Here is a 21,855-nt window from a genome sequence, read left to right as displayed (position 1 = left end):
GGCCAGAGCATGCCAAATGGTAGCCCAAATACAGTGTGCCTGCAATAGCAGCATGTTACGTCGCAAGCAGTTCACGCGACAACATGATCCTACGTATTGGTGGAATACGCAAATAGGTGACATTCGTCGCAAATGCATCCAGGCGAGAAGAAGCTACCAACGGGCTCGCGGTAGGTCAACGTTTTTTGAGAAACAGTTAGCTTACCAGGCAGCTAGAAGACAGCTGAAGAAGGCCATTCGGGCAAGCAAAAGAGAATGTTTTTTACAGTTGTGCGACTCAGCCGAATATGACCCTTGGGGCAGGGCATATAAGATAGTAGTTAAAAGACTATACGCAGGTAGACAGGTGCAGCCTACGGATCGTCTGGAGCTTAAATCGATTGTGGAAACACTCTTTCCAGAAAGTTTAAGCTCCATTCACGCCCCTGAGTCCGAGTCTGCTGATCAGGGCTCAACGAGCACTGAAATTGTTTTAGTTACAGAGGAAGAAATATCAGTAGTTCTCCGAGGTCTTAGAACCAACACAGCTCCAGGGCCGGACGGGATCCCAAATCGTGCGCTAAAGCTAGCCCTCGCCTTGCACCCAAGTACGTTCGCCGAATTATTTAACGAATGCCTGATCCAAGAGACGTTCCCGGCAAAATGGAAAGCCCAGAATCTGGTATTGCTACCCAAGGCTGGCAAACCACCAGATGAGCCATCTTCGTACAGACCGATCTGTCTCTTAGACACCATGGGAAAGGTGTTTGAGAAACTGATCTGCTCTAGGCTGGAGACTGCGATTGCAAGCGCCGGAGGCCTGTCACCAAACCAATTTGGATTCCGGAAGGCCCGGTCAACAACGGACGCGCTTAACAAAGTTGTTGGTCTGGCCACTTCCGCTATTCAAGGCACCAGATGGAGGCACGGGACGAAGGAATACTGTATCATCGCGACCCTGGATGTAAGGAATGCCTTCAACACAGCTAGTTGGGATATGATACTGAATGCGCTGTCACAATATAATATCCCTAAATATCTAAGAGAGATAATAAAGAGCTACTTCAGAGGAAGAACACTGGTATACAACACGAGTGAGGGTCCCCAAACTCATACAGTGTCAGCTGGAGTACCCCAAGGCTCAGTGCTGGGGCCTCTCCTATGGAACATCATGTACGACGGCGTACTGCGCTTGGAACTACCAGCAGGCGCGCACACCATTGGCTTTGCTGATGATGTAGCTGTCGTAGCCATAGGAAAGGAGCTCAAAGATACAGAGGATATGTGCAGCGAAAGTATCAATCGCATACGAAGCTGGTTGACAGGAGCTGGGCTCGAGCTTGCGGCACACAAGACCGAAGTTGTACTAGTCAGCAGTCGCAAAAGAGTGGAAACTGCCAATATAAAGATCGGCAGCGTCACCATTGCGTCAAAGAGGGCGATAAAATATCTTGGTGTCATGATAGACACAAGATTAACTTTCCGCGAGCACTTAGAATATGTGCATAAAAAGGCAGCTGATTCTTGTAGAGCTCTCTCGAGAATCATGCTTAACACGCGGGGACCTAAACAGCAACGACGTCTCCTCCTAATGAGCGTCATTAGGTCTGTCATCCTCTATGCTGCGCCAATATGGGCAAGAGCGATGGCAACGCCGAGCTACAGCCGAGGCATTTGCGCGATCTACAGGCTGAGCGCAATCAGAGTCAGCTGCGCTTTCAGGACTATCTCCGATGACGCGGCGCTCGTCATAGCCGGTATGGTGCCACTGGAGTATTTGGTCGCCGAAGCCGTGGAGCGGAATTCGCACGGGCCTACGCGACTCAACGCTGTCAGGGCGAACAGCATCGCACGATGGCAAAGAAGGTGGAATAGCTCAGCTAAAGGGCGGTGGACGCACAAGCTCATCCCGGAGCTTGAACCATGGGTTAACCGCAAACATGGCGAGGTTAACTTCTACCTTACGCAGATCCTCTCGGGTCATGGATGCTTTCGGAGCTATTTGAAGCGCTTTGGCCACGAGGAATCTGACGAGTGCCCCTGGTGCGAGCGAGGGTATGTGGAAGACGCCAACCACATTCTTTTCGAATGTGGACGGTTTCTGGAGGAGAGGCGTCGTCTGGAAGAGGCAGTGGGCCGCTCCATCAGAGCGGACAACTTAGTCAACGCCATGCTGGAATCGGAGGAAGCTTGGGAGCTAACAAGCACCTTCGCGGCCACGGTGATGATGGAGCTCCGCAGAGTCGAGCGATCGAGAAGACGAGCTGTCCCAGGCTAAGGTAGCGCATAGTGCTTGCGAAGCAATGCTTTACGGCCGTCCCGCAAGCACCGCGCGCTATCCTAGCCACCACGCATCTTGCAATTTGTATAATTTTGTCAATAAATGAATATAAAAAAAAAAAAAAAAACACATACACACACACACGCGCATACACACACAAACGCACACACACACACACATACACACACATACACAAACACATACACACACATACACAAACACATACACACACAAGCATAAACACGCATGGGAGGCAGTGAGCGCTTACTATGAGAACTTAATTGCTTAATAACTTTTTTGTGGACGTACGATCTTCATGAAACTATCAGATTATGATTATAACATGGATATGCATGTAATTTCCAAAGCACAAGTCTCTAGTATTTGAAATGCGCTTTTTACAAAAGTGATGGTGAGAGGTGAATTTAAGGGTGGGGGGTAAATTTTAACAAAAACCGAAATTGTATAAATTGCATATAAGCATACATTAAAAATTTGGAGACTCTAGCAATAAGGGTGTAGAAGATATAATTTTATTATTGGTTTTCGATAAGGTTTTTTATCGATAAAAAAGATCGGGATGAGCTATCGATTTTTAATGATAAACTTGATATGCGCGCTGTAATTACGGACATTTAAAAAAAAAATTTGAAGTCTCTAGCTCTTATATCTTCTGAAATCGACGCGTTCATACATACGGACAGACAGACGGACAGGGCCAAATCAACTCAGCTCGTCACCCTGATCAAGAATATATATACTTTGTGGGGTCTGCCACGCCTCCTTCTGCCTGTTACATACATTTCAACAAAACCATTATACCCTGATTTCCCATTGAAAATGGGTTCAGGGTATAAAAAAAAAAAATTAAGAAAGATTTAGTACTGAACAAGTAAGAAAGCTCCAGTCGAGACTGCTCGACTAGGAGATACCCTGAACCCTCCAAGCTGATATTCTAATCATTCTGCATTTCTTTTATGCACACATACATACACATGCTTCCACACGCACGCATAAGCCTGCGCTCTGCTAACTGCGCAGTAAGCAGCGACTGCGCTTGGGCTGCGTTGCAATGTGGGCAATATTATGAGAATTTATTTGTCGAATAATTTCTTTTGTAAACATATGATCTTAATGAAACTTTCAGAGTGTAATCATATGGTAAATATGTGTGTACATTCCAAAGCCCAAGTCTCTAGTACTTGAAATGCGTCTTTTACAAATTGGGGGTGAAGGGGGCGTGGTATCCAAAATCTGTAAATTACAAAATCTTTGTACCGATTAACTTTATATACAACGCAAATTTGAAGACTCCAGGTCTAAAAATGTTCAAATTAGGCCAAAAAAACAAAATCAATTTTTCGATTATTCTCGATAAAAAAGTTATCGGACGATTTATCGAAAAAATAAAGCAAACTCGTACTGCGTATGGTACTCACGAGTATGCATGCCAAATTTCAGCTCTCTAGCTCTTATAACTTCTGAGATCGACGCACTCATACGGACGGACGGACGGACGGACGGACAGACGGACAGGGCTATATCGACTCAGCTCGTCACGCTGATCAAGAATATATATACTTTGTGGGGTCTGCCACGCCTCCTTCTGCCCGTTACATACTTTTTCACAAAACCATTATACCCTGATTTCCCATTTTCAATGGGTTCAGGGTATAAAAAGGAAAATGAAGATATTAAAAGAAGTTGCGAAAGAGATAATACAGATAATGAGAAATCAAAAAAGAAAAGAGTAAGGTAATAGTCGAAATAGAGTATAGGATAGAATTGAGAATTCACAGCACAACATTGGCAACGAAAAATGTATACCAATACCAAAGGGAAAAACATGATAGTATTTATTAAAATTCACACAAAGGACATAAAACGCACTGTGTTGTTGTTCGGGACAGAACCGAAAAACTGAGACGACTCAACAGGCAGGCTGAATCAATGTCACCACTAATCAATTTATGCAAAAAACAATTCCTAGAATTGTTCTGCGATTGGTTAGCGATGGAAGGTCAATCAGCTGGAGCCTACTGATGATAAGACGGTAATTGTACATTACTGTCCCATCTAAGGTCTCTTAAGGCAAAGAGAATAAACTGTTTTTGGACCGATTCAATACGATCCTGATACAGTTTATGCTGAGGAGACCATACAACAGAACAATACTCTAAGATAGGACGCACAAGCGAAGTAAATAATCGCTTGGTGGTAAAAGGGTCTTTAAATTTCCTTAGACCAACGTTTAATAAATCCGAGCATACTTTTGGCTTCATTAACGATGGTAGAAATATTAAGATTGAAGTTAAGTTTACAGTCAAAGAGCACACCAAGATCTTTGACTGTATAGATGCGTCTTAGGGAAATGTTGCTAATTTTATAATCAGAAATTAGAGGAACGGTACGACTGAAGGTCATTGTCATACACTTTGAACAATTTAAGTCCAGCTGGTTTGCCACACACCAAAGTTGAAATGCATTAAGGTCATCTTGAAGGTGATTATGACCATTTGTATTGGAGTATGGAAGGCAAAGTTTAACATCATCAGCATACATAAATATAGTAGAATATGAGATACAGCTAGGAAGGTCATTTATGAAAAGGGAAAAGAGCAATGGACCCAAATGGCTACCCTGAGGTACACCAGACGATACAAAGATCTCTTTAGACATAGCTGTTCTCAGCAAGACTCTTTGGGTTCTACCCATTAAATAGGAAGAAATCCAAGACACAAGTCTAGGAGAAAATCCTAAGCGTTCAAGCTTAAGAATTAATATGTGATGATGTACAGAGTCAAATGCTTTACTGAAGTCAGTATAAATAACATCAGTTTGCATTTTTTTTACCAAAGCTGTCATTAACGAGCGAAGTAAACTCAAGTAAATTAGAGGATGTTGATCGATTTTGAACAAAACCATGTTGAGATGGTTGAATAATCGATTTGCAAAAATGCTGCAAGGCCGACGTTATTATTTTCTCAAATAACTTCGGAATAGCAGATAATTTGGCAATGCCTCTATAATTGGAAATATCAGATCTTCCACCTTTTTTATATAAGGGAATAATAAAAGAATCTTTCCAAATTGACGGGAACACAGAAGTATCCAAGGACAAGTTAAACAATTTTAGTAGTTGTGACTGAAGAGAAACACTGCACTCTTTAATCACACAACTAGGAATATTATCTGCACCAGGAGAGAAAGATGATTTCAATGTCCTAATGGCTGCAGCCAGAGAGGCTGCAGTAACTTTAGGAGTATTTATAGACCCAAATTCAGGAAGTGGTATATAATAAGTATAATCATCAATAGCGACACAATTCATGCAGGGGACAGCTCCGTTTAGGTTTATAAAAGTTTAGTTTGTAATCTTCTCCGAGAATGCTCACACGAGCTAACAAAAGGATTGTAATAATAAATGAAGAAGATTTCGTCATTTACAGATTTTGGATACCACGCCCCCTTCGCCTCCAATTTGTAAATAATGTATTTCAAGTACTAGAGCTGTGCTTTGGAATATACACACATCTTAGCCACATGATCACGCTCTGAAAGTTTCAAGTCTATCTACAAGAGAAATTATTCAACTAATAAATTCTCACAATATTGCCCACACTGCAGCGCAAACTAAGCGCTGTCGCTGCTTACTGCGCAGTCAGCAGAGCTCGGGATTGTACGGGCATGTGGATGCAAGTATATGTATGTGTGCATAAAAGAAGTGCAGATTGAGTACAATATCAGCTTGGAGGGTTCAGGGCATCTCCTAGTCGAGTAGTCTCGACCATGAGCTATGAAAAACAAGATAATATATAAATCTATAAACCATTTAAACTAACGTCATTTGAACGAAACTTCCTATTCAATGTAAAATAAAAATTATTCAGTAAGTTAAGTTCATGACGTTGAAATAAAAAAAAATAAATAAATAAGAAAAAAAAAAAATAATAAAATAAAATAATTGTATAAAAAAAAGGAAAGTCATGCTGTCCATTTTACCAATTTCAGTTCCACAAGCCCAAGGAGTGGAAGCAGAAATTCCAATATGGGAAAAAATTGATTGGACCCCTGAAATTGAGCAGCAAATTTATAAGGATTGGGGAAAATATTATTCACGGAGACGCAGAGAAAATATTGCTATGCATTATTATGATAAAGCTTTACAACTTTCTAATGATGATTATATGACTCTTTACCATCGAAGTCAGAGTAAAAGAAAAACTGCTAAAACTCTAGGTGCTCTTGAAGACAGCCTTGAAGCTAAAAGTAAGTGCGTATGAATATTATTTAAGAACATTATTTTATCACATCGACATACATTTTAGATTCTTCTATTTTTATTCCGATGAGTTATCTATTATAAAAACAAGTAAGAAAGCTCTAGTCGAGACTACTCGACTACGAGATCCCCTGAACCCTTGGAGTAATAGCTATTTCAATAATTTTTTGCGACTTTCAGCTTACACAGGAAACACGCACACATGCACACACGCACGCACGCACACACGGGCATACATACACACACATACATACACACACATACACACACACACACACATACACAAACAATTACATACATATACACACACAAGCATATACACGCATGGGCGGCAGTGAGCGCTTACTATGAGAACTTAATTGCTTAATAACTTTTTTTGTGGACGTACGATCTTCATGAAACTCAGATTATGATTATAACATGGATATGCATGTAATTGCTAAAGCAATACGCTTTTTACAAAAGTGAGGGTGAGGGGGTGAATTTAAGGGTGGGGGGTTAATTTTAACAAAAACCGAAATTGTATAAATTGCATATAAGCATACATTAAAAATTTGGAGACTCTAGCAATAAAGGTGTAGAAGATATAATTTTATAACTGGTTTTCGATAAGGTTTTTTATCGAAAAAAAAAGATCGGGACGAGTTATCGATTTTTAATGATAAACTTGATATGCGCGCTGTAATTACGAGCATTTTACAAAAAATTTGAAGTCTCTAGCTCTTATATCTTCGGAAATCGACGAGTTCAAACATACGGACAGACGGACAGACAGACAGACGGACAGGGCCAAATCAACTCAGCTCGTCACCCTGATCAAGAATATATATACTTTGTGGGGTCTGCCACGCCTCCTTCTGCCTGTTACATACATTTCAACAAAACCATTATACCCTGATTTCCCATTTTCAATGGGTTCAGGGTATAAAAGAACGGGATGAGTTATCGATTTTTAGTGATAAACTCGATATCCGCGCTGTAAATACGGACATTTTAAAAAAATTTGAAGTCTCTAGCTCTTATATCTTCTGAAATCGACGCGTCCATACATACGGACAGACAGACGGACAGGGCCAAATCAACTCAGCTCGTCGCCCTGATCAAGAATATATATACTTTGTGGGGTCTGCCACGCCTCCTTCTGCCTGTTACATACATTTTAACAAAACCATTATACCCTGATTTCCCATTGAAAAAGGGTTCAGAGTATAAAAAAAATTGAAATCCATTTTTACACAATTTAATGTCGAAAACATAAATAACATTAAATTCGTGACAGATAAGGCCACTAATGTAAAAATGGCTTTGGAAAACAATATTAGATTGAATTGTAGTAGTCATTTATTTTCAATTGTCTTAGAAAAATCGTTAGACGAAACATGTGAGCTTAAAGACATACTTTCTGTCAAATAAGTACCCGGGAATTTCAAAAAAACATAAACAACTTATCATCTAAATTTATTATATCGCCTTTAAAACAGGCCCGTTCTGAGGCAATACAAAACGAAAAATCCAATCATCGAAACACTTTTTAAAGCTATATTCCGAAATGGCCTTCAGTTCTCGTTGCGAATTAGTTCTTATGTCTTCAATGCTCTCAAAACGGGATCCATGAAGTGGTAATTTTTGTTCTTGAAACAGGAAAAAGTCACACGGGCCATATCTAGAGAGTAAGGTAGTTGTTTGATAATATTAGATGAATTTTTGTTCAAAAACTCGTTCACAATGATCGCAAATCTGGTCTTTTGCGATAAACATTCTGTCTCAAACGACTCATAACGCCAGGATAATATTCTTTATTGACGGCTTGGCCCTCCGGTAAGTTTTCCGAATGAACAACACCATGAATTTTTCAGTTGAAGAGGTCAAAGGTCGTCTTGAACGTGGTAAATCGTTCACTTCTTCTCGCCCCTCTTTGAACGCTTTATACCTAACGTAAGCTTGAGTTTTTGACATGGTTGTATCACCAAATGTTTTTTCAACATTTCCAGCGTTTTGACATAACAAATTTTGTTTGAAACACAAAATTTCACATAAACTCTTTATTCGATATTATTATCCATAGTAAAAATCGTAACGCACACAAAAGGTTGACTTGTTCCTAATAGAACCGTAACCAAACTAAATGACATATTACATTAAAAGTACACAGAATAGTGGCTAACAGTTGTGTCAACCAATACTAGGGACTTGTGCTTTGGCAAATACATGTATATCCATGTTATAATCATAATCTGAAAGTCCGAAAATCATGAAGATCGTATGGTCACAAGAATAGTTATTAAACAATTAAGTTCTCATAGTAAGCGCACACTGCAGCCCATGCGTGTTTATGCGTGGGTGCTTGTGTGCGTGTATGTGCGTGAGTATGTGTGTGTATGTGTGTTTTTATACCCTGAACCCATTTTCAATGGGAAATCAGGGTATAATGGTTTTGTTGAAATGTATGTAACAGGCAGAAGGAGGCGTGGCAGACACCATAAAGTATATATATTCTTGATTAGCGCGACGAGCTGAGTCGATATAGCCCTGTCCGTCTGTCCGTCCGTCCGTCCGTCCGTCCGTCTGTCCGTCTGTCCGTATGTTTGAGCGCGTCGCTCTCAAAAAAAATAGGAGCTAGAGACTTGAAGTTTTTATACCCTGAACCCATTTTAAATGGGAAATCAGGATATAATGGTTTTGTTGAAATGTATGTAACAGGGAGAAGGAGGCGTGGCATACCCCACAAAGTATATATATTCTTGATCAGGGCGACGAGCTGAGTTGATTTGGCCCTGTCCGTCTGTCTGTCCGTCTGTCCGTCTGTCCGTATGTATGAACGCGTCGATTTCAGAAGATATAGGAGCTAGAGACTTCAATTTTTTTTTAAATGTCCGTAATTACAGCGCGCATATCAAGTTTATCATTAAAAATCGATAACTCATCCCGATCTTTTTTTATCGATAAAAAACCTTATCGAAAACCAGTTATAAAATTATATCTTCTACACCTTTATTGCTAGAGTCTCCAAATTTTTAATGTATGCTTATATGCAATTTATACAATTTCGGTTTTTGTTAAAATTTACCCCCCACCCTTAAATTCACCCCCTCACCATCACTTTTGTAAAAAGCGTATTTCAAATACTAGAGACTTGTGCTTTGGCAATTACATGCATATCCATGTTATAATCATAATCTGAGTTTCATGAAGATCGTACGTCCACAAAAAAAGTTATTAAGCAATTAAGTTCTCATAGTAAGCGCTCACTGCCGCCCATGCGTGTTTATGCTTGTGTGTGTATATGTATGTAAATGTTTGTGTATGCGTGTGTGTGTGTGTATGTGTGTCTGTATGCGTGTGTGTGTATGTATGCCTGTGTGTGCGTACGTGCGTGTGTGTGTGCGTGTTTCTTGTGTAAGCTGAAAGACGCGAAAAATTATTGAAATATCTATTGCTCCAAGGGTTCAGGGGATCTCGTAGTCGAGCAGCCTCGACTAGAGCTTTCTTACTTGTTTTTGTTGCGCACTAGACTTAAAAATTGCACTATATACTCTGGTTGACAGCGTTTGGGCTGTGAATGAGTCTTCTGCAATCGGTATCGCTCGACTGCAACGTTCTGACTTGTTTTCTTATGTCATTTAATAAACTATTAGTTCCTCGGAGCGATCAGATGTTTAGTCTCCGCTAGATTTAATATACATATTTAATTTTTGGCGAAAATCGTGTAACTTTCGATCCATCTAAATCTGATGTTTGATAATTTTAAGGAATTTTAAGATTGAAGTCTGTGGTGAATGCTCCAATTAATTTGGAAGTTTGCGATGCATTATATGAGTTAAACCAGTTTGAAAAAGCTAAAGCTGAACTTCATAATAACAAACGTGTATTCACTGGTAACAAGACCAAAGCTTTTGAAGACCGATTGATTGTGGTATGTACCAAACAAGGTTTTTTGTTAGTTGATACAAGATTGTTATTAATAGGTTGATGAAAATATAAAAGATGCCTGCGGGGATGGCTTAAGCCCATTTATATTGGAGAATGAACGCATGATGTCCCACGTGAAAGACTTACTTAACGAAAAATTTAAGGTTGACAATCGCCCTTTGTGGAAAATCTTAAAGGAACAAAATAAATGCGATATATTAAGCATTCCTGAATGCAAAGTTAGTAAAAGAAAACATGATATTTATATATATATATATATATATATATATATATATATATATATATATATATATATATATATATATATATGTATATATATTTATATATATATTTGTATTCTTAGGAGGAACTACTGAGCCCACTAGAAATAGCAAGACGAAAACGTGCTTTTGATATTTGCTACCAAGTATATATTGACAAATCATGGATAGACATTCTTTTTTTAAAGAACTTAAAAAAGTAAGTTTTTTCTTCAATTTAATGTGTTATGTGAAATTTATTTGGTACATTGAAATTTACTAAACAAAATTCAATGTACGTCGTAAACAGTACCGATTTGAACATTTTCATCATACTATATATATATATATATATATATTGCGAGTCCGTGTAATGCACACGCAGATTAAGTTTGCTTACAATTTAGACATCTATGTCGGTTGTAATTTTAAAATCCCTTAAAAATATAATGTATAAAATTTTATATTGTTCATCTTACAGTTAGAGCTTGTTTCATAAAAATCAGGGTATAATGATTTTGTAATCAGGGTATAATGATTTTTTGTGAAAATCAGGGTATAATGATTTTGTTAAAAATATGCAACAGGCAGAAGGAGGCGTGGCAGACCCCACAAAGTATATATATTCCTGATCAGGGCGACGAGCTGACTCGATATGTCCATCCGTCTGTATGTATGCATGTGTGCACATATTTTTGTGAATGATTGGAATATCTGCTCCTGACAGGAAGTTAAGCAGCCTCGACTAGAGAGCTCTTCTGGATTCTGCTTCATAAATTTTAGCGATACGGGATTCGGGATTCCTGATTTATAATACATACATATATTCAAATTGGGCATAATTTAATCTAGATTCCTTTTACATGCGTAACGGTCTCAGCAACCCAAGTTTACTTTTGGACCAGTGCAAAATGTCCAAAGATTTTCTGGGTACAATGGTGGCTAAACAATACGAAGTCGTTAAGAAGTTTTTGGTATGTTTTAATATTAATGACTTAAAAGTCTAATAATGCAATCAATTATATTCAACAAATCAAGAAAATTATACAAGCTCGATCACCAATGTATTACGTGCGGTACAAAAAGTATTCTAACAAAGATCGGTTACTTAAATTCAGAGAGGCTCTTCTCAATCGAATACAGTATCAAACACGACGAAATATGATTTCTGTTTTACAAACTATTAGACGTCTTCGGTACCAAAAAAATTTGACGGTAAGTTACGTACAGGTCACGCGAAAAAAACAAGCACACTATATACATACACATATACATACATGCTATCAAAACTCTGCGTACAATAGGAAAAACAGTTATGAAATCTATAGTCGAGACTGCAAAACTACGAGATCCGCTGAACCCTTCTATGAATTGATATTTCAATAATTATTCGCGTGTTTCTGCTTACACAAAAAACACACACAGATACCCATAGGCATGCACGCATAAACACGCATGGACTGCAGTGTAGGCTTACTATGGGACTATCTCTGTGCTACTTGTAGATCGTGATCATGACATTGAAATGCATACATGTGCCAAAGCACAAGTTTCAAGTATTCGATATACGCCTTTTACAAATATGTGGGTGAGGGGGTGGATATTGTAGCAGGATACTAGCCTATGTTATATTATAAGGTGTAGCAGGATACTAGTCTATGGTATACTATAAGCACTGACCAAACAACACATAGACTAGACATGTAGAGCAACGTTTTTCCACGCATCATCTGTTTAGCAGGTCCCGGCCAACTTCGTATTCGCTCGGCTTGGTATTGGCTGGCTCGGGTAATGAAAGATAGCACGACGAAATCAGTGCGCTCTAAGCACGCAAACGAAATGGTCATGTCTATGTGTTGTTTGGTCAGTGATAGTACTATCGAAAATATAAAATAATTACATTTACAGTAGAGCTGGGAAATCCATCGAGGGTTCTTATATGAAGCACGGCTATGCGCTATTTGTCCTACTCTCTCTCTCTCACTCTATCTCTCTCTCTCTCTCTCTCTCTCTATGGCCTCTCAAATAGCAGAAGCGCACAGAAATTGAAAATTGTTCGCGACGATCCCAGCTCTTTCCTTTTGAGTGAAGGGTATACCGAAATCATAAAAGCGTTTGTCACGCTCATGCAAGCAACATGTAAGCGTTTCGATGGTTATTCGTGGGAAGGGGATGAAAGCGTTGATACGAAATCATTATACCCTGAACCCATTGAAAATGGGAAATCAGAGTATAATGGTTTTGTTAAAAGTATGTAACAGGCAGAAGGAGGCGTGGCAGACCCCACAAAGTATATATATTCTTGATCAGGGCGACGAGCTGAGTCGATTTGGCCCTGTCCGTCTGTCTGTGCGTCCGTCCGTCCGTCCGTATGTATGAACGCGTCGATCTCAGAAGATATAAGAGTTAGAGACTTCCTAGGTCCGTGTATATCACGCGAATATCAGGTTTTCCTTTTTATATCGATAACTACTCCCCATATTTTATTATCGATTAAAAATCTTATCGAAAGCCAGTTATTTAATTATATCTCCTACACCTTTAGAGCTAGAGCTTGCAAATTCTAAATATAGACTTATATATGAGTGTTAAAATAATATTTATGTATACCAGCAAGTTCTGCCGAATCGGAAAGAACATTTGGAAAAACAGGAGCGAATGCTTCGGACCGAAGGTTGAGTTTAAAGTAACTATAGTCAACACTTTGGTAGTTATGAACAAAAACCAATGGCTTATTAATCAAAAGACTTATTTTTTACTTATTCGGAAGTTTTTGTTTTATTTTTTTCTCACACAATAATAATACATAATAATTTTTGTTTGCACAAAAACCTTGGTTTTCTTTGAAAAGTTATAAAATTTCTTGAAAAACATTACTAATAATTTTGAATTTTATTTGCGGGCTTAAACAATTTAAAAAAAATGTTTAAAACTAGTTTTAAACAAACCCTTTTAAATTACCGATGGAAACATCGATGGTATCGATGGTTTTTTCCATCGCTGCAAAATCCATCGAGTGCTGCCACCATCCTTAGATTCCCAGCTCTAATTTACAAAACGGTACAAAACAAGTAAGAACGTTGCAATCGGGCGATACCGATAGCAGAAGACTCATTCACAGCCCAAACGCTCTCAACCAGAGTATATAGAGCAATTTTCAAGTCTAGTGCGCAGCAAAAAACACGGCATGATGCCATTAAAATTGGAAAATCATCGATAGCTATTGCATTCAAATTACATACATATATAATTTATACAATTTTGATTTTTATTATATATTTATATCCATACATTGGATACCGGCTTCAAGCTAACAGCAGATCAGCGCGATTTTCTTATACATGTGCACACACTCATCGTCTATTCTATGAGTACAGACAGAAGCGCGCCTTTTCTCACATTCTTAGAATTTTGATTGATTTCTGGAATTTCTAGCCGTTGCTGTAGTTTTGTCTGATGACGCTCTCTTATTAAGCTATTCTATTTTAGCAACTAGCTGGTCAAGCAGAGCAGTGGTGCGGGTGCTAAAGGCGACGCAAGTAATGTTAGAGTAGGGGGGGTTCGAACCTCTGCTATGTTATTTATTTATTTTTTTATACATACATATTGCGTTTGTTATAAAATAGATATTTTATTGGGAAGGTGCGAGCTTGACTGAATGGCACTTAATACTTTTCATTTTCTTAGTCGAATAATTTTATAAGTTTAAATTTGTTTCTTCTTAAATAGCCCTCAAATACATATACGCAAATACATACATATGTATATATAATTATATATATAAGCCTGCACGCATAGCATCAAGCATTCCAGCCTTATACACGCGCTCATTTGTATGTGTGTATGTATGTACACATAAATGCGTGATCTAGCATATTCTAAGAATCCCGTTGCGATTGATTTGTCTTTGCATTGTTTTTGAATTTCCAGCCGCTACACTGGCTTTTCTTTGCTATGCGGCGTCATAACAATAATGTAATTTCGTTTTAACTACTCTTGATCGAAACGACGCGGTGGTGCTCTAGGCTGAAGCGCCGACGATCTTTATTTTAGCTATTTTGACAAACATGCTGTTTGGGTTGGGTGCGAGTTCAAATCCCGCTGAAAACACTTTTTTGAAAATTGCAAATTTTTGTTATTTTAGCTTTTTATACCCTGAACCCATTTTCAATGGGAAATCAGGGTATAATGGTTTTGTTGAAATGTATGTAACAGGCAGAAGGAGGCGTGGCAGACCCCACAAAGTATATATATTCTTGATCAGGGCGACGAGCTGAGTTGATTTGGCCCTGTCCGTCTGTCTGTCCGTCTGTCCGTCTGTCCGTCTGTCCGTCCGTCCGTCTGTCCGTCTGTCCGTATGTATGAACGCGTCGATTTCAGAAGATATAAGAGCTAGAGACTTCAAATTTTTTTTAAAATGTCCGTAATTTCAGCGCGCATATCAAGTTTATCATTAAAAATCGATAACTCATCCCGATATTTTTTATCGATAAAAAACCTTATCGAAAACCAGTTATAAAATTATATCTTCTACACCTTTATTGCTAGAGTCTCCAAATTTTTAATGTATGCTTATATGCAATTTATACAATTTCGGTTTTTGTTAAAATTTATCCCCCACCCTTAAATTCACCCCCTCACCATCACTTTTGTAAAAACCGTATTTCAAATACTAGAGACTTGTGCTTTGGCAATTACATGCATATTCATGTTATAATCATAATCTAAAAGTTTCATGAAGATCGTACGTCCATAAAAAAAGTTATTAAACAATTAAGTTCTCATAGTAAGCGCACACTGCAGCCCATGCGTGTTTATGCGTGGGTGCTTGTGTGGGTATGTGTTTGTGTATGTGTGTGTATGTGTTTGTGTATGTGTGTGTGTTTCTTGTGTAAGCTGAAAGACGCGAAAAATTATTGAAATAGCTAGCACTCCAAGGGTTCAGGGGATCTTGTAGTCGAGCAGTCTCGACTAGAGCTTTCTTACTTGTTTATATTTTATTAATTTTATAAAAATGTTTCCTTCCGTGCTATCAATGCCTATTAAGCCTACTTATGTGTACATATACACTGCGCGTCATCAGGTTAGCGCCCCCATTTACACTCAACCTCAAAGCTAAATAAAATCTAAACCATCAGAGCTCCATCTTTGAAATTTTTTTACTTTATACTCCGTTTATTTCTTTTTAAAATACAAAAAGAATGGCTACTGTAATATTAAGGATTATTTTTAAATAATTTTTTTTGTAAAATGTACAAAAAACATGTAACAAAAATTTGGTCATCAGATTAGCGCCCCCTGCGCTAAATTCAATTTATTTAAGCTAATGACCAAAAATAACACCGTATTTTAAGCTATTATTATTTTTAAGTAATATTAGTAGTGCGTAGTGCCGTTTTTTGTTTGAAATTACTTCAAAAATTCGATTAGGAGTGGAATTATAAAGTTGTTCAATATTGTTCAAGGATATGGTTGGCCAAGCGTGTTCAGTACCTTCGATTAACTCTGTCTTTGCACTATAATGCTTTCCGGACTCATATACTTCCTGACCAACCATCCCCAGACGTTTCCAATGATATTAAGGTCGAGTGAGTATGGTGGCCACTCCATGAGATCAATTTTTTGGCCCTGAATCCAGGACTTCAGGGATTTGGATTTGGATTTGGAGCATTATCATGCTGGGAAATCTAATGCCGGTTTTCAGACAGGTTATAGAAATGCGGAACAGCAGTTTTAAACATGGTGTTATAGTCCTATGCGTTCATGCGCGATTTCAAAAATTGAAGCTTACAAGCGCTGTAGTATGATATTGCACCCTACATCAATGCCACACCACTCCCCCGCCGCAACGGCTTGGAAACCGTTCCAAATTATGTTCTTCTATGCGTAGGTCATGGATATAATAAATTTAGCCATCAGTTCCTTCCAAATTCAATTTTTCTCATCAGAAAAGCAAACATGCACTATTGGATAGACCACGTCATGTTCGCCTGGCCAAAATTAATGCGTATTTCTTTTCTCAGCATATCGACTGGTGTCTTTTTTTTTTACATTCTATTTCTTTAGGTAATTAACTTTCCTTATTGCTCTTTGGACCGTTGATAAGCTCGTCTTAACACCGATTTTATCCCTAATCTTGGTGGTCGATTCATGGGAATTCGAAGCTTCTCGAACTAATGCTCTTCTATTTCCTTCTGAAATCTCTTGATTATTGCCGCTTATATAGTTTTTTCCATAGTTTTCCCTATTTGTAAAAAAATTGCCACTTAGTTTTCTGTTTTTTCCTGTTTTTTCAGCAATTTTATGGTTGCATAGTCTAGATTCAAAGTATGCCTCAATCTTTGATTTTCAACCAAAGATAAAACTGTTTCTTTACCCATACTATAAATATATTGAATGCTTTGAGCTTCACAAAAAATTTGGTGAGTGTAATTGCCAAAATAAGCAAGATAATTACAATTGCATTTGGGGGCGCTAATCTGATGACGCAAAATAAGTGCACACATTTTTTGCGAAAATAGAAAAGAATAGAAAATAAAACATAACGGGTTTTCACTCGCGCTTTTTTTTGGTATGAGAGACATCTCATATGATGATAATGAAATAAAAAAAAAAACCAAGAAGTTGCGTGCAATAGGTAAAGAGAAAAACGTAAAAGAAAACAAGTAAGAAAGCTCTAGTCGAGACTGCTCGACTACGAGATCCCCTGAACCCTTGGAGCAATAGATATTTCAATAATTTTTCGCGTCTTTCAGCTTACACAAGAAACACGCACACACACACACACAGGCACGTACGCACACACAGGCACACATACACACACACACACACATACACACACAAACGCATACACACACACATACACACACACATACACAAACACATACCCACACAAGCACCCACGCATAAACACGCATGGGCTGCAGTGTGCGCTTACTATGAGAACTTAATAGTTTAATAACTTTTTTTATGGACGTACGATCTTAATGAAACTTTCAGATTATGATTATAACATGAATATGCATGTAATTGCCAAAGCACAAGTCTCTAGTATTTGAAATACGCTTTTTACAAAAGTGAGGGTGAGGGGGTGAATTTAGAGGTGGGGGGGTTAATTTTGACAAAAACCGAAATTGTATAAATTGCATGTAAGCATACATTAAAAATTTGGAGACTCTAGCAATAAAGGTGTAGAAGATATAATTTTATAACTGGTTTTCGATAAGGTTTTTTATCGATAAAAAAAGATCGGGATGAGTTATCGATTTTTAATGATAAACTTGATATGCGCGCTGTAATTACGGACATTCTAAAAAAAATTTGAAGTCTCTAGCTCTTATATCTTCTGAAATCGACGCGTTCATACATACGGACAGACGGACAGACGGACAGACGGACAGACGGACAGACGGACAGACGGACAGACAGACGGACAGGGCCAAATCAACTCAGCTCGTCGCCCTGATCAAGAATATATATACTTTGTGGGGTCTGCCACGCCTCCTTCTGCCTGTTACATACATTTCAACAAAACCATTATACCCTGATTTCCCATTGAAAATGGGTTCAGGGTATAATGAGTGTAAGGGGGGGCGCTAACCTGATGACGCGCAGTGTACATAAATAGATGGCTGACGCATATAAATGTCGCAATTCGGGCACTGTAAATGCCGATTGGCACGCCCCTAGTGGCCGTAGACTCCTCAATTCTAGCCAGTTTTTAGAACGAGCAACCGGTTACCTAAATGCAAAATTTGAATTCTTACGCTCAAAAAATGTGAAAATTACAGGGTATTTTTCGATATGCCACGCCCATAAAGAGGCTTAAACATTATTTTTGGGGCATCGATAGAGGAGGCCACCAGTAACTTAACTATCCAAATTTGAAGCTTCTAGCTCTTAAACTGTAGGAGATATAAACTTTTGCGGTTTGCCACGCCCCCTATGGGCGGACATATATCTACCATAGCTCGTTGGACGTGGGTGGTCAACCCGCGTATATATACAAAATTTCAGGTCTCTAGCATCATTAGTGCCTAAAATATAGCAGAATTCGAAAAATCACTATATCTTCAGGTCCGATTTGCCACGCCCCTAGTGGGCGTAGATATATAATTTTTCATCTATCTTAATAGAATTAAAACATCAGCTTACATGCAAAATTTCAGCATTCTAGGTTTATAACTTTAGGAGATACAGTTTTATCCGATTTTCCACGCCCCTAATGGGCGGAGATATATCCGCCATAGCTTGTGATCTTGGGTGATCGGCGCGGACCTACATACCAAATTTCAGCTTTCTAGCTCTTCAACAAACATGATTTCTGGTATATCGGAAAATGTATTTTCCGATTTGCCACGCCCCTAGTGGGCGGATCGGGAAAGTTTTAACACTTTATAAATCGGAGATATACACGAGTATGTGTTCCAAATTTCAAGTCTCTAGCTTCAATAGCGCCGAAATAGATTGCGTTCATACGGACAGACGGACAGACGGACAGCAAGACGGACATTGCACAAAACCAATATACTCATTTCACTTTCGTGAATGAGTCTAAAAATATATATATATTTGAAGCAACTTAAAAATAGATTCATTCATAATTTTCACAGCAGTAATACATAGGTATGTTATGTAGGATAAACAAGTAAGAAAGCTCTAGTCGAGACTGCTCGACTACGAGATCCCCTGAACCCTTGGAGCAATAGATATTTCAATAATTTATCGCGTCTTTCAGCTTACACAAGAAACACGCACACACACACACACACGCACGTACGCACACACAGGCATACATACACACACACGCATACACACACTCACATACACAAACACATACATACACATACACAAACACATACACACACATACACACACATACACACACGAATAAACACGCATGGGCGGCAGTGTGCGCTTATTATGAGAACTTAATTGTTTAATAACTTTTTTTATGGACGTACGATCTTCATGAAACTTTCAGATTATGATTATAACATGAATATGCATGTTATTGCCAAAGCACAAGTCTCTAGTATTTGAAATACGCTTTTTACAAAAGTGAGGGTGAGGGGGTGAATTTAGAGGTGGGGGTACATTTTAACAAAAACCGAAATTGTATAAATTGCATATAAGCGTACATTAAAAATTTGGAGACTCTAGCAATAAAAGTGTAGAAGATATAATTTTATAACTGGTTTTCGATAAGGTTTTTTATCGATTAAAAAAAGATCGGGATGAGTTATCGATTTTTAATGATAAACTTGATATCCGCGCTGTAATTACGGACATTTAAAAAAAAATTTTGAAGTCGCTAGCTCTTATATCTTCTGAAATCGACGCGTTCATACATACGGACAGACCGACAGACGGATTAAAAATATTATCGAAAACCAGTAATAAATTTATATCTCCTACACCTTTAACACTAGAGTCTCCAAATTTTAAATGTATACATATATGCATTTTATACTATTTCGGGTGTTGTGAAATTGAAATAGCTATCACTCCAAGGGTTCAGGGGATCTCGTAGTCGAGCAGTCTCCACTAGAGCTTTCTTACTTGTTTTATAAAACTTTCTTAACACGGCTTAATTAGCTTGCATAAATCCTGCGGGGAATGATCACTGATCCTGGAATCATTGAGTGTGCGCGGGTTCCCAGCTTTTCTTGGTAGCTCCTACTAAGGCTCTCGATGTTTTGCGGAGGTAAAGCTGGGAACGGATCTTACAATTTTAGATGCACTGCCTTTTGCACTTAACATTGTTTTCCGTTATCGTACTTTGATTTGTTTTTAGTGAATCGACCGTTTTAAGTCTCTTTGTTTTTCACTTTGACCAGTGAAGAAAATTTTTCCGTGATCATAGATAACGTTTTGATCTTTTTGTCACTTGTGAATATTTGGCGTAACTGTAGAAACTGACGACACAGTTGCAAATTGTGAAACAGAATTGTTGTTAACTTATACATTTTAACAAAACCATTATACCCTAATGAATATACAATAATAATTAAAATTGTTTGTCTCAGAGGCTTTCAAATTATATCGAGGAGGTAATGGGAGATTACACAGTACTGAAAACAAATCGAATTATGCCATGGAAGATAGAGTTTATTAATGATGTCTATAATACTTTGGGTTTAGCTTTATCCGAACAGTATGTTGTACCTAAAAACTTTCGAATTGGTGACAAAAGCCCAGTTCTGCAATTATTGCATTATAACCCGCATAAAGTTAAAGAAATAAACACATTTGTTTTCGGAGATCGATCCACACATCAAGATCAGGAGTCAGTGGACCCCACAATTATAAAATCCAAGTAAGTTTTGTTATTTTGGTAAGCAATTAAATGTATTTTTTTTTTCAACAGACGACTGATATCTCGTTTGGAGAAACGCATAGCATTTTCTAAATATTCGATTGAAAAAGCGTATTTACTTCATCAAATTGCATGCATTCATCTTCAGTCCAATCACTATGACGAGTGTTGTTTTGTTGCTCGCAAGGCCTTGCAGGGTTTGAATAATGTTTTGTTTCAACGATTTAACTTATAACGCTATTTATTCTTAGAAGCAGAGCTATGCAACAGTAATATATGGAGTTTCTTGAGCATTATTATCACTGTGAAGTCCAATGCATCTTTAAATAAAACGGAAGGTATAAGTGAAGCTTTGAAAAAAGCGCTTTTAGTTGCTGAGAAGCTTCAATCACCACAAATAATCGAATTTGTCGAGACGTGCATTTCTGGAAATGATCGTTTTTCTTGCGTAAGAGGCATCGATAGTCGTCGAGAAAGCAAAGCACATACTCGGAAGTCTCTCAACTGATAGAATCTTTTGTACTCCATCAAAATTCACAGTGTTTCAAATTATTCGTTATTAAAATAAAAACTCCTTGATATTCCAGACTTAGAGACTTGCGCTTCTACAAATATTCACATTTCATTATGTGAAAGCTTGATGAAGATAGTCCTATTATAAACAAGTAAAAAAGCTCTAGTCGAGACTGCTCGACTACGAGATCCCCTGAACCCTTGGAGCAATAGATATTTCAATAATTTTTCGCGTCTTTCAGCTTACATAAGAAACACGACACGAACTGCGAACTGCGAACTGCGACACACATACACTCGCACATGCATACAC

The 21,855-nt window shown here is 38.1% G+C and overlaps 1 protein-coding gene and 1 long non-coding RNA gene across 9 annotated transcripts in view; one reads left to right on the top strand and one right to left on the bottom strand.

Moving 5' to 3' along the window:
- The window catches only part of LOC149269490 (uncharacterized), a 178,296-nt gene that overhangs the window by 144,686 nt on the left and 11,755 nt on the right, over nt 1-21,855 (bottom strand). The gene's annotated exons all lie outside the window — the stretch shown is intronic.
- LOC108620501 (uncharacterized) lies at nt 6,156-21,617 on the top strand. 8 transcript variants are annotated; one of them, XM_089466652.1, is made up of 9 exons: nt 6,156-6,529; nt 10,292-10,455; nt 10,508-10,690; nt 10,816-10,931; nt 11,592-11,685; nt 11,750-11,926; nt 20,740-21,029; nt 21,081-21,226; nt 21,287-21,617. In XM_089466652.1, exons 1-9 carry the CDS (start codon nt 6,247-6,249, stop codon nt 21,535-21,537), a joined length of 1,704 nt encoding a protein of 567 aa, XP_089322778.1. In that variant the 5' UTR covers nt 6,156-6,246; the 3' UTR covers nt 21,538-21,617. The 8 variants fall into 8 exon arrangements, with proteins under 8 accessions (XP_089322778.1, XP_089322777.1, XP_089322776.1 ...); XM_089466651.1 differs by having other exon boundaries at nt 21,284-21,617; XM_089466650.1 differs by having other exon boundaries at nt 21,281-21,617.

The sequence above is a fragment of the Drosophila arizonae genome, chromosome 4 (assembly GCF_054131065.1).
Source record: "Drosophila arizonae isolate 15081-1271.41 chromosome 4, UAZ_ARI_1.0, whole genome shotgun sequence".
In the NCBI taxonomy this organism is placed as follows: Eukaryota; Metazoa; Arthropoda; class Insecta; order Diptera; family Drosophilidae; genus Drosophila; species Drosophila arizonae.
This window is presented reverse-complemented; position numbering and strand designations above follow the sequence as displayed.